At 37.4% G+C, this 12,017-nt stretch overlaps 1 protein-coding gene across 2 annotated transcripts; it reads right to left on the bottom strand.

Annotated features, from left to right (window-relative positions):
- Window positions 1-5,858: 5,858 nt before the first annotated feature.
- Window positions 5,859-9,901, bottom strand: LOC115698790 (uncharacterized). Of its 2 annotated transcripts, XM_030625971.2 has the most exons (5): window positions 9,260-9,901; window positions 7,210-7,275; window positions 7,002-7,064; window positions 6,807-6,875; window positions 5,859-6,510 (listed from the first exon to the last, which is right to left on the bottom strand). In XM_030625971.2, exons 1-5 carry the CDS (start codon window positions 9,605-9,607, stop codon window positions 6,238-6,240), a joined length of 819 nt encoding a protein of 272 aa, XP_030481831.1. In that variant the 5' UTR covers window positions 9,608-9,901; the 3' UTR covers window positions 5,859-6,237. The 2 variants fall into 2 exon arrangements, with proteins under 2 accessions (XP_030481831.1, XP_030481839.1); XM_030625979.2 differs by lacking the exon at window positions 6,807-6,875 and having other exon boundaries at window positions 9,260-9,789.
- Window positions 9,902-12,017: the final 2,116 nt, after the last annotated feature.

Below are 12,017 nucleotides of genomic sequence, written 5' to 3'. Positions count from 1 at the left end.
GGCTTTAACCAAAATGAAGATGAACCTTGTGTTTACCAACTCAAGGACAATCAAGTGGTAGTATTCCTGGTCCTTTATGTTGATGACATTTTGATCATTGGTAACAATATCAAGAAAATGACTGACATCAAGGAATGGCTTGACACTCAATTCGAAATGAAGGATTTGGGTGAAGCTGCTTATGTTCTTGGTATTCAGATTATTAGAAACTGGAAGAACAGATCCCTTACTCTCTCTTAGACAACTTACATTAGAGAGATTCTCAATGAAAAATGCCAAAGGGGCACAGATTCCCTCTAGATTTGGTATCCGTCTATCTAAGGAATAGTGTCCCACTGATCCCCAAGAAATAGAAGACATGAGAAGGGTTCCTTATGCTTCAGCAGTTGGGAGTCTAATGTATGCAATGTTATGCACTAGACTTGACATTTTCTATGCAGTAGGAATTGTGAGTAGATATCAGACAAATCCAGGAGAGGAACATTGGACTGCAGTTAAGCATATTCTGAAGTACTTGAAAAGTACAAGGCAATACGTGTTAGTCTACAAGGGTGGTGCTTTGAATCTTGTAGGCTATACCGATTCAAATTTTCAGGCCTATCTTGATGATAGAAAATCTACATCTAGGATGGTGTTTAAACATGGGGGTGGAGCAGTTGTTTGGAGAAGTGCTAAACAAACTGCAACGTCAAACTCTACAATAGAGGTCGAGTACATAGCTGCCGCAGAGGCTGCTAAGGAACTTGTCTGGCTTAGAAAGTTCTTCACAGGACTTGGTGTTGTTCCTGGAATGGAAAAACCATTGGTTTTACTTTGCGATAACACTGGAGCCATAACCAACAGTAAAGAGCCTCGAAGCTACAAGAGCAGCAAACACATAGAGAGGAAATATCACATCATCAGAGAATATGTGGCAAGACGGGATGTACTGGTGGAGAAAGTGGACACTAAAGACAACTTAGCTGATCCATTCACCAAATTTTGATTAGAACTACATTGGAAAAGCAAAGACTGAATTTAGGATTAATTGAAATGTACTGATTATTTTATGTTAGTGCAAGTGGGAATTTGTTGGGCTTTGTGCCCTAAATAAAACTCTATTTCAATGTAATCTTTTCTATTCAATCATCAATAAAGAAACAAATTTATTTTCATTACTTATTTAGTATGTCATTTGGTTCTTGTGATCATTTATATGTTTATTTGATTTATAAATTCATCCAAATCCTTATCGCATTGATATTCTTGTTTATTGTGTCGTCAGCACAATGGTAAGTAATCAAGATTATGTGATTAAATGTATTCCTAGATTTATCAGTACACAGGGTTTAACTGATATGATAATCTACAACATAGTTTACTTGCACCTTAGATAAGTGCTATGTCCTTTCCAGGATAGTGGTAAAGTAAAGCTTGGATTGGATGCATGGAGTATGCATCGAAAGGGACCGATATTGAACTTGAATTAGATATGATAAATTTACCGTAATATCTATTCAATTCAATATCACCTAGTTGATCCTAGATCAAATGATCTTAATCCTGACATGGTTAGGTGCGATCTCAAGAGTGTTATTTGTGTTTTTTTGATTTGTTAGTTAAGCCTACCTTTTGGTCTGGGTGATACGTACATTTTGGAAACATGATAGTACAATTGAGTGGGGGCGCTAATCATAGATACAGAATCTATAGCTTCTACCTAGACATAGAAGTGAAACGATGATTTCCTTCGAGCTTGGCTAAACAGAGATAAATGGTTGAGTACTCATCTCAGTGATTATATTAGTTTACTGAAATATCATTTATAGGTGGCTAAGTGCTTTAAGGATAAAATACATTGAACGGTGTAACGGTAAATTAATCCCTATGCAATGTAGATCATCTATAGAGGATCATTAATTATTGGGATTATAATAATGGATAATTAATAGTGTATCTATATCGTGGAACATAGAGAGCGTTCTATGTAATTGAGAGTGCAATTCCAAGTTTTATAGTGGTTCAATAAGTTTGTGGATTTACTTGGTAAATTCTAGATCTGCTAATTGGGAGCTTGGTTACATAGGCCTATGGTCCCCATACTAGTTGAGACAAACTGCTTGTAAGACTCAGTTAATTGATTTTAATTAATCAATTATAATTCTAAAATTAGACTATGTCTAGTTTATGAATTTTTCACTAAGATATGGCTTGATTGTGAAGAAATAGTATTTTAGGGTTAATTTATCAATTAAGAGACTTTATGGAGTCTAATTAATAAATATTATAAATGGAAATTTTATTTGATAATTATTTTAATTATTATATAAATTTTTTTGGCATTTATAGGTTTGAAAGTGCAAAAAGTAGTATTTGTGAAAAATAGATAAAATAGTTGAGAAAAATAGTAAAAAGCAAACTAGTGTAGGGCCCACTATGTGGCCGGCCACTAGGTGGTTATTTTACTCTATTTTTATCAATTTTTTATTCTAAATAATTCAACCTTAACCCTAGTAGACATTAGTATAAAAGGAAAGCTATGGTCTCATTATCCAACTAATGCTTAACCTAGTTTTCTCTCAAGGTTATGCGACTTCTTCCTTCTTCTTCTTCTAATTTCGAAATACTATACCCATCTTCACAAACCAATTTCAAGCCTTAGTGATTGAGTACATGCCCACACATATCAAATAAGTCTTCAATCATAGTGTGTAAGACTGTGAAGAATCCAAACAACAAGAAGGAGTTTCAGGCTCAGATCTTGGTGATACTCTACTACAGAAAGGATACAAGGGTTAGAGATCTGAGCGGAATGAGTCATTTAATTTTGTTGGAACCAATGTAAGGTTTCTCATACCTTTTATGTATTTTTTTATATCTTTTTAGAAGTTCATGTTTAGGATGTTAAAAACATACTTGTTAATAAATTTAGATCCTGGTAAAACATATTCCAACATTTTTGCCCAATATTTTATTCTTTTTTAATCTATATAATTCAACCCTAAGCCCTAGTTGAAACACTATAAAAGGAACATGATGCTCTCACTCATCCACTTGATTTTCAACTTGCCAAAAATCTAGTTTTCTCTGTCAGACAACTAGTAGATGAGAGAGTTCCTTCTATAGTGATTTCACCTCCTTCATTGTTCTTCACCATATCCGAATCCTTAGTGATAGAGTGACATTCCCACACATAGCAAGTCAAGTACTCAATCATAGTGAGTAAGATGATGGCAACCAAACCCGAAGGAGAGAAAGAGATACAGGCTCAGATCTTGATAATACTCTGCGGCAGAAAGGAACAAGGGTTACGGAAGGAGTCATTATATTCTGCTGCAACCAATTTAAGGTTTTCTAAACTCTTATGTGTTTAATTTTATTGTTTTAGAGAAATTCATATTTAGGATGTTAATCAACATACTTGTTAGTAAATCTAGATCCTAGTAAAATATTTCCAACCCAAAAATACCAGACCTACGGGTCGTTTTGGGCCTACCCTTTAAAATGTTGGCACGACACGGCACGATCTATATTTTTTTGTGGCACGGAACGACAAGAGATGTTTTTTGAAAAGCATGGATAAATATGGGTCAGGCCAGCACGATACGCACAAACTTACAACAATGTATTTAACTAACATGTGCACCCAGCTCCCAATAGAAAAATGATGACATGTCAAGAATATGAACCCTGACAGGGTATCCTTGCTTGATAGAAACATGCGAGAAGGTGTGACCGAGATAGGGTCTAGTCGCATACTATGTCACGCACAGTAAAAAAGGATAATAGCGAGACATCAAGAGAAGTTTGCACAATCGCAGCATATTTTCATTATATGTGATGACTTGGTGTTTCTCCCCCGCACCTTATGTAAAGACTGCATCTTTATAGTGGTTGCTCCGAATGACTAATGAGCACGATAACTCATCATGAACCTGCGAGTTCTATATTTTTAGTACATGGATGACTGATGTGCGATCAGTATTATCGTGCATTCTATTTTATCACCTCGATATGTTTATGCCCCCAAAACCCCAAGGGGTTCATACGCTCCCGAAAGGTCCAAAGACCCAATATGTGAGTAACTCGAGTGAACTTGCGAGTTCACATAGTTACAGGAATATGAACAGCCGATGTGCAATTATATAATCGTGCCCAGTCGAACATAAAATAAGAACGGTCGAAACTATTATTTCATTTATTCTATAAATGTTTTTCATTTCAATCAAGTGTATTTAATTTTGTAATTGTCCTGTCTGATCAGTTGTGTAATTGAATAGCAATTATTTTCTATATAAAGGAGTGATTCGATATGAATAAGACTAATCACAATCTATCTTCCAGCGTGGACTAAGCAGACCGAGTTCTAAACTACTATAATTCTTCTGTGTCTTATGTATATTTGTTGTTAATATTTTGTTGATTGTTTCAGTATTTGCCACTCTAGGTGAAATATTCGCAATTCTGTTAGTGGGTATTCTTGTATAGCTCGAATACTCGTATATTTTAGTGTTGTGTATTTTCCTCCAACCACACCTACTAATCTAACAAGCCGGTACAAAAACAAAAACAAAACAAACAAAAACAAAAAATAACAATGCAAATAAAATAGAAAAAAACCTACTTTTGACTTGGGCCATACCATAACAATGAAAAACAAAACGCCAACTCGCGTAGAACCCAAGCAAGAAACTGCCTTGGACTGCTGCCAACATACCATCAGAGCACTAGTAATGCTCCAAACTGCGTAGCCACCAATTAAGAGTCTATTCTGGATCACCCTCAGACAATCCTAAAGTTTTCGAATAACCAAAGAACAGAAGAGCCACGATAAAAGAAAATTATCCTAGCAACATGGAAGGAACTCAACCTCTATCTACAAAAATGAATCACTCCCAACCAGAACTACGCTGGAACCCATAGAGGGGTCAACGTGCTTCCATTGAAACATGAAGAATGAAGCAAGCAGCACTTGGGAGAAAAAGATGGAAACCCTAGCATGGAGAGAATATGTGGTTGGTTAATTATAAGATACATATTTGTCTAGTATAGTTTTTATCTTTCATATTTTGTTATGATTTTAAAATGTGGGACCCATAGTCATCCTAACTCTTACCAACTTAATTTCATTACACCACATCCACACACACACAAATAGACAGAGACCGACTCCTTTCAAAAAAGGGTGTTTTACGTTTGATTATTTTTCAGGCTCTACGACGGATGACATGATAGGTTGGGTTGGGTGGTCTCCACTTCGTACATACATGATACATCTCTTTTATCACAAATTAGGATAAGAAGTTAGAAGCTTCCTTTATTTCATCATTTATTGTTTCACGTTATTATCTTATTATTATTTGTTTCCTAAAAATTAACCAGAGATTTTTAAAATCCACCAAAAGTATGTCCTCAAGTAATTTAATTTTATTCCGCCTTTCTTTGAGTACGTTTTACTTTTTCCTGTTGTCTTTTTCAGCAGTGGAGCCCAACTCAACAGAATCTTACTATTACTTTTAAGTATAACCCAAGTCATCCATCAAATTTTCTTCTTTTAATTTCTAAATTTTAAATTTGACAATTAAGTTGAATTAATGTGTAATTCCACTTCCATTTATTAATTTATCCCGGGACACAAGAAATTATTTTGTTTATTGGTTCAAAATTCTTCATCTACAAGGTCCAAAGATATTGAGAATACATTGTCATTTAATATTAATAGCAATTGATTGATGGATTAGGATTTTTGGCTTCCAAAATATTCTTCATCTTTAGGAAAAAGTCTGAATTTCACAATACTTCCTACTACTCTTTTAATTATATGTATAAATAAACACTTGAACAGACAAGAATACCAAAAGAAAAAAAAAAATCAAAACTGTAAGATAAAATCTCAAGAACCTTTATAAAAAGGAGTTCGTCCAACTAATGTTTTTAAGTTTTTAACTACAAAGAATGTTACAATTAGGTCCAATGAGACGTAATTAGGGATTACCCCCAAAGAATACCTGAGAGAGAGGGAACTGTTTCCTTCAAAGAAGTTTGCATACTACACTAGTCGACCCTCAAAACTTTCTCCATGATCGATAGGCATAGGCTGCCATTGCCCTTCTATACGTTCCGAGACTTATAAGAAGAGACTAGTTCAATATCTTAACGTGATGCTTTTGGCTTCTGCAGTGTTGAGAGCTCAGAAACCTTGTAAAATTATTGGAGAAGAAGCCAAATAAGCAAAACATGAGTCTTCAGTTCCTACCCTTATAACACGTCAATACACAAGTCTTCATTGTTTTGTTCGTCTGGCACCGAGTTCAGATCTGGCAGGAAGTAGAAACTGTCCCGGTCCAAGACGGCCTTTGATGCATCAGAAGAATCTGATTTTGGATGATCATGATCTGTCACCTTATTGGGCAAGTTCAAAGAAACAGCTGCAAAAGTAGAAGTGATTCTTTGGTGTGGCTGAGGGGAAATCGCGCTCTTGAGGGGGTTATCTGCATCCACATATTTTGCAGAATTCTCACCAAACTCAAGCTGCACGAGAAGAAGAATGTAAATTGTCATACACTGACACGTTATAAACATAAACAAGTTTACAAAAGTCAAAGGTCTAATTCTTCCTTTAAGGGCTTGACATAATCTATGCAACATTTATACGCTAGTTGAGTGTAAAAAAGACATATAACTACATACACAAGACTACACTACATGTAATCCATTCCTATCTTCCACAGGTTAGGCTAAGGAATCTTGAATATAGATGGAAAATATGATAATAAATGAGGCCAAAACAAAATGGTAGCATAAGAGGAAGAAGAAGGCTAAACCACCTTAATCCTCTTCAAGCTTTCATTTGTAGATCTCTGTTCCTTGATTGTTGCCCTTAGTTTTTCTAACTCCTGTTTCATACCCAAATTTAATGAATAAAAGTGAAAATACAATCAAAAAGGAGAGAGAGAGAGAGAGAGAGAGAGAGAGAGAGAGAGAGAGAGAAAGAGAGAGAGAGAGTAACACAATGATCATACCTTTCTCAAATTCACCCCTTCTTTGATAAGTGAACTCTCCTCCTCTTTTAGTTCAGCAAATGTCTACACAATGTCAACGGTTCTCAATTAAAAACATAATTAAAGTCTTTATTAAATCAAACTAGTATGTGACTAACAAACCATATGCAACTACAACAGAGAATCAGAACGGAATGATTTCATGAATAAACAAGCCTTAAGTATTCACCTTCTTCCGTCTTGATCTTCTGCTGGAACTGGTATTGCAACCCAAATCATTATTTGTAGCAATACCCTGAACATTTTCAAAAGAAATGGAAACTGGGTCAGTAAAGACTCCTCATAACAACCAACAACCACGACCATTTGAAGTTTTAACAAAGCAAATTTATCAACAGGCCATGAATGCAAATAACAAAATAATATAAGAGAATAGAATCCAGGAACGGCTTCGTATACAAGTTCTTCATAGTTTTAGATTGATTAATCAGTAACCAGTACAAATTTCGTAGCCTACCAAGGTCGCAGTTTCAAGCTTACACCTTCAGACACGTGTAAGTGACCCAAAATCTATTCTAATCAAAAAACTGGCACAATGTTACATGACAACACAATCTATTCTAATCAAAAATGCATTATATAGAGACACAGTTGATGGTCTCTATCGAAACACACAACAAAAGGAACAAATAAAAATTAAAATTACGAACATTGGATTGGAGTAAAACAAAAAAAGGAAGTTACACAACCCAATAATTATAAAAGTAAATAAACATATTATATACAATAATTCCAAAGCGTCCATACTTGTACGTCACTCCTATCCAATGAAAACTTCCCATACCACCACCAATTGAAGTACCCAACAATAGACCCCAATTATTCTATTACCCTTCTCCAATGGATCAATTTTTCTTATTACCAATCATCTCATTCATTTGATCCACTATGCTTCATCTCACATATCATCATCCACGTGGCAACATATGATGGAATCCGACCTTTTACATATAATATCTTAAAAAAGGAAAAAGAAATGTTTGTTCGTTCTTTTGAAAAACGTACTGAGGGTCACGTGACATGTCCACATGCCATTCATTTCATTCCCCTTGGTAAAAAAATATAGTATAATAATATTAATATTTATAATAAAATTAAAAACCCTTGGTTGCTTGCTTGCTGACAACTCGTGGAATCTATTATCAAACAACCCCACACACAATTTTTAACAATTGCTATCGGAGCCTTAATCATGACCAGCGTCATCAACCACCGGATCTTCGGATCCAAAAGCTTAAATCCACAAATCGACGGTCCACGGTCGCAATAGTCATCAGAGAAAATGGAACTGGGTATGGATTTGATATTTTCAGGAAGCTTAATTTAGAGGAGAAAAAAAAAGTGACAAAGAAAATGGGACCTACAGAGATGATATAAATATCGAAATTCCACACAAAAGTCCGGTACAGACGCGCGCACCGAACCATATCTCTCTCACAAGACCCAAAAGGAAGCAACTCCCACGAACTACACAATACACATATCGCAAAACCCAGCCAAATCTCCTAACATCCCTCTCCCTCCCTCTCTCTCTCCGACTCGTAGTCTACTAGTCGCTCCATACGGCCCCACTAAACTTTTTCGGATATGGCCCACTTCTTCGCACTCGAATGAAACCTTTCTTTTTAGTACCGGAAATGACCTTTGGTCCCGTTTGAACTTCGGACAAGGGAGAGACCGAGAGAAGAGATCCCAAAAGAGAAGAGAGAAGAAAACGCGAATAGCTTACCAATGCCTGATATCATGGAAACCAAACAACGGAAGAAGACTGGGGGTATTTCGGTCCCATCAACATTTAATTAAACCGGAATTCGCAACATATTTTATCATCGTTGGCAGAGGCCGGTGACGACGGAGTCTGAAAATCTAAAAAAAGAGGTGGCACAAAAAGACAGATGAGCCCTTGTCGCATCTGACGGGGGTTATTTTTTGCATAGTACGACAAGAGGGAGCCTGATCTAAAAACGGAGACACGGGTTTTTCTTTTTTGAAAAAAAAATACAGTAAATCAAGAAATTAAGCATGGCTAAATGCTCAGATGGTCACAGAACCACCTCCCTCTCGTTGGTAACTGGTGAATAGAACAACACAGAAAACCGCTAAGCTTACAAGGTACAGCTCACTGATGGCCACAGCAAGTACGGTTTTCGTCAACTCAGTAACGAATCTAACATACCGCCACCGAAAGAGACTAGAGAAGAGTAAAGAGAGAACAAAACCTTGGATCTGGAGTGAGAAGGAGAGCGGTTAGCAGAACGGCTGGACTCTTCAACTTCGAAGCCATCGGCGGTGGCAGAAGGAGAAGCGGTACCGCTCCATGAAAGCGGCGTGGTAGGACTACATCTGGTTGAATCGGATTGTTTCCTTTGTGAAGCGGCGGTTTCGTTGTTCCTGAGTGCTCTTGACCTAGGAAGTCTGACACTCCAAGTTAGAGGAACCATAGTCGAGGGCAGGTGAAGCTGAGATTTGAGAGGTGACGCCGCGTGAGACTGCTTGAGACGAAACAGAAGCTCCACGACGAGAGTGTCATCGGACATGGCCGCTCGCATCCACTCATCTTTCACCATGCTCTGAGAGAAGAATGAAGAAGAGATAGAAAGTGGGGTTTTTAGAGAGAGAAAAGAGGGTGGCGGATGAATGAGAGAGAGAAAGGGAAAGAAAAAGAAGTTGAAAATAGAGAATGACTTCACCAAATCGTGGTCTTATAAATGTGAATGTGAGTTTTTATAAAAATATATAATAAATAAAATAGAGGGAGAGAGGTGGTGTCTTTTGTGTGGTGGTGAAGTTGGAGTAGATTTCAGTAATTCGGTTTTTCTCTCTTTTCTTTTTTTTTTTTTAATTTCAGTTAATTAATTTCATCTTCGTTGTTTGTTGAGGTTGGGTGTGCCTTAGAGGATTCTTACTTTTTTTTTTTTGTTTTCTTTTCTAAATAAACAAAATTATATGAGTTGTCACTATTGGGACCCGCCAAAGTCCACGTGGCAATGGTCTTTTTGAGTTTCGTTTTGGGCTTCTAGGGCTCCGTAAACCGATCACCCAACACCGTTCCGCGCGCCTCCTTTTGAGTGCGAATGAATGAGAGCATAGTTTAGAATTAATGGAGAATTTGGAGAAATGGATCCATCATCATTTTCCATCACTTTGATTTTTTGTTTTTATAATTCTTACACTTTTTTGTTTTGTTTTACATATTTCGAAAACTATATATTATAATATTTTGCAAATATCCACAAATTTGAAATCTCATCGATATAATATAATGTATGGTCCACGACGACGGAAATGAGATCTCTCCTCCTTTTTTTTTTTTTTTGAGTGAAAATACTTGTTATTATAAATTAAACAGAGAGTTCATCTACAATAACAGAGTAAATAGGTTGAGGGATATCCTCAAACCAAAAACAAGTCTCATCCACCCCTAATGCAAACTTTGCCAAACCATGCGCCGCCTGATTAGCAGTGCGTTTGACATGTGATACAGTTACATTTGGGAAAAAGGATAAAAGACAAGAGATGTCTACAAGTATATCATTAAAAGCAGACTTTGAATTGAAGGGAGCTTGCAAAGCTGTAGCCACCATAAGAGCATCAGTTTCAACGTTGGACAATGGTAGTTGCTGTTGTATGGCCCAGTTGAGACTATGGAAAATGGCCAAAGCTTCCATTTCATATGACTTGAAATTGCCCACTAAACGCTTGGAAAGTGCAGCCACAACCGAACCAGTAGAAGTTCGAATGACAGCCCCTACACCCGTGAAGTTATTGGAGCAGTCGACAGCTGCGTCAACATTAAGCTTGAAGGCACCAGCAAGAGGAGGCAGCCACGGTGGAGCAGCAGGTGGAGGCAGAGAGGTCAGATTTTGCTGCCGAGGCTGCTGGTTTGTAGCTTCAGATGTTGCAGCCGTGTGATATTTTGGCTGGGCAGATTTGAAGTTGGTCAAATATGTAATGGCGAAGCTAGCTGTGACCTGTGCTGGTTTGGCTTTGTGATTATGAACCACTTGATTCCGCTCAGTCCAAATAGCCCAAAGAGTGCACATAATCTGTTCCATTTCATGTTTAGAGTAAATGGTAGAAAGATGGCATAAGTAATCACCTTTGGACATTGCAGAAGAGAGACGCCAATCAAATGACATTCCAGAGTACCGCCAAACTGCACGAGCATACCGACAACCGAAAAGAGCATGTCCAACCGATTCCCACACTAGTTTGCAAACCGAGCAGGTTGCATCCGTAATGACCTTTCTTTTAACCAAAGATGTGGCAACTGGAAGTGCATCATGTATCACTTTCCATGCAAAAATCTTAACTTTTGGAGGGAGTTGCATAGACCAGAAAAACTTCCACCAAGATGAAGCATTTGTTGAAGTGGAAGCTTGGTCTGTATCTTCAAAGGCAGCTGCTAGGTGATACCCTGTACTCACGGTGTAGTTGCCTGAAAGGTGGTGGTGCCATATTAGTAGATCCCTGCTGGTGAAGAAGCTGAGAGGGATAGTTAATATTTTATCCACATCAAGAGAAGAAAAAAACTGCTGCAAAACAGGGACATTCCATTGCCTCTCATCAGTTATTAGATTGGCAACAACACCATTAGAGGGACCGGAGTAGTGACTAGGTAGGAAAGAGTTGTGTCCTGGTATCCATGGATCAAATCCCGAGCGTACTGTTCTACCATCACCAATCTTCCAACGAAGCCCTTTCAAAAGAAGCTCTCGACCCCAATGGATTCCTTGCCAAGTGTACGAAGGAGAGTGACCCAATGTTGCATCAAGGAAACCATTTTGAGAGAAATATCTACTTTTGAGAAGCCTACCAAGAAGTGAGTCAGGTTGTTCAAGGAGTCGCCAAGCTTGTTTGGCCAATAAAGCTTGGTTGAAATGAACGAAAGACCGGAAACCCATGCCACCATCCGATTTTGACTTACAAAGAAGATTCCAAGAACGCCAATGTATCTTTGAACCATTTGCATTTGAA

This window comes from Cannabis sativa, chromosome X (assembly GCF_029168945.1).
Source record: "Cannabis sativa cultivar Pink pepper isolate KNU-18-1 chromosome X, ASM2916894v1, whole genome shotgun sequence".
In the NCBI taxonomy this organism is placed as follows: Eukaryota; Viridiplantae; Streptophyta; class Magnoliopsida; order Rosales; family Cannabaceae; genus Cannabis; species Cannabis sativa.
This window is presented reverse-complemented; position numbering and strand designations above follow the sequence as displayed.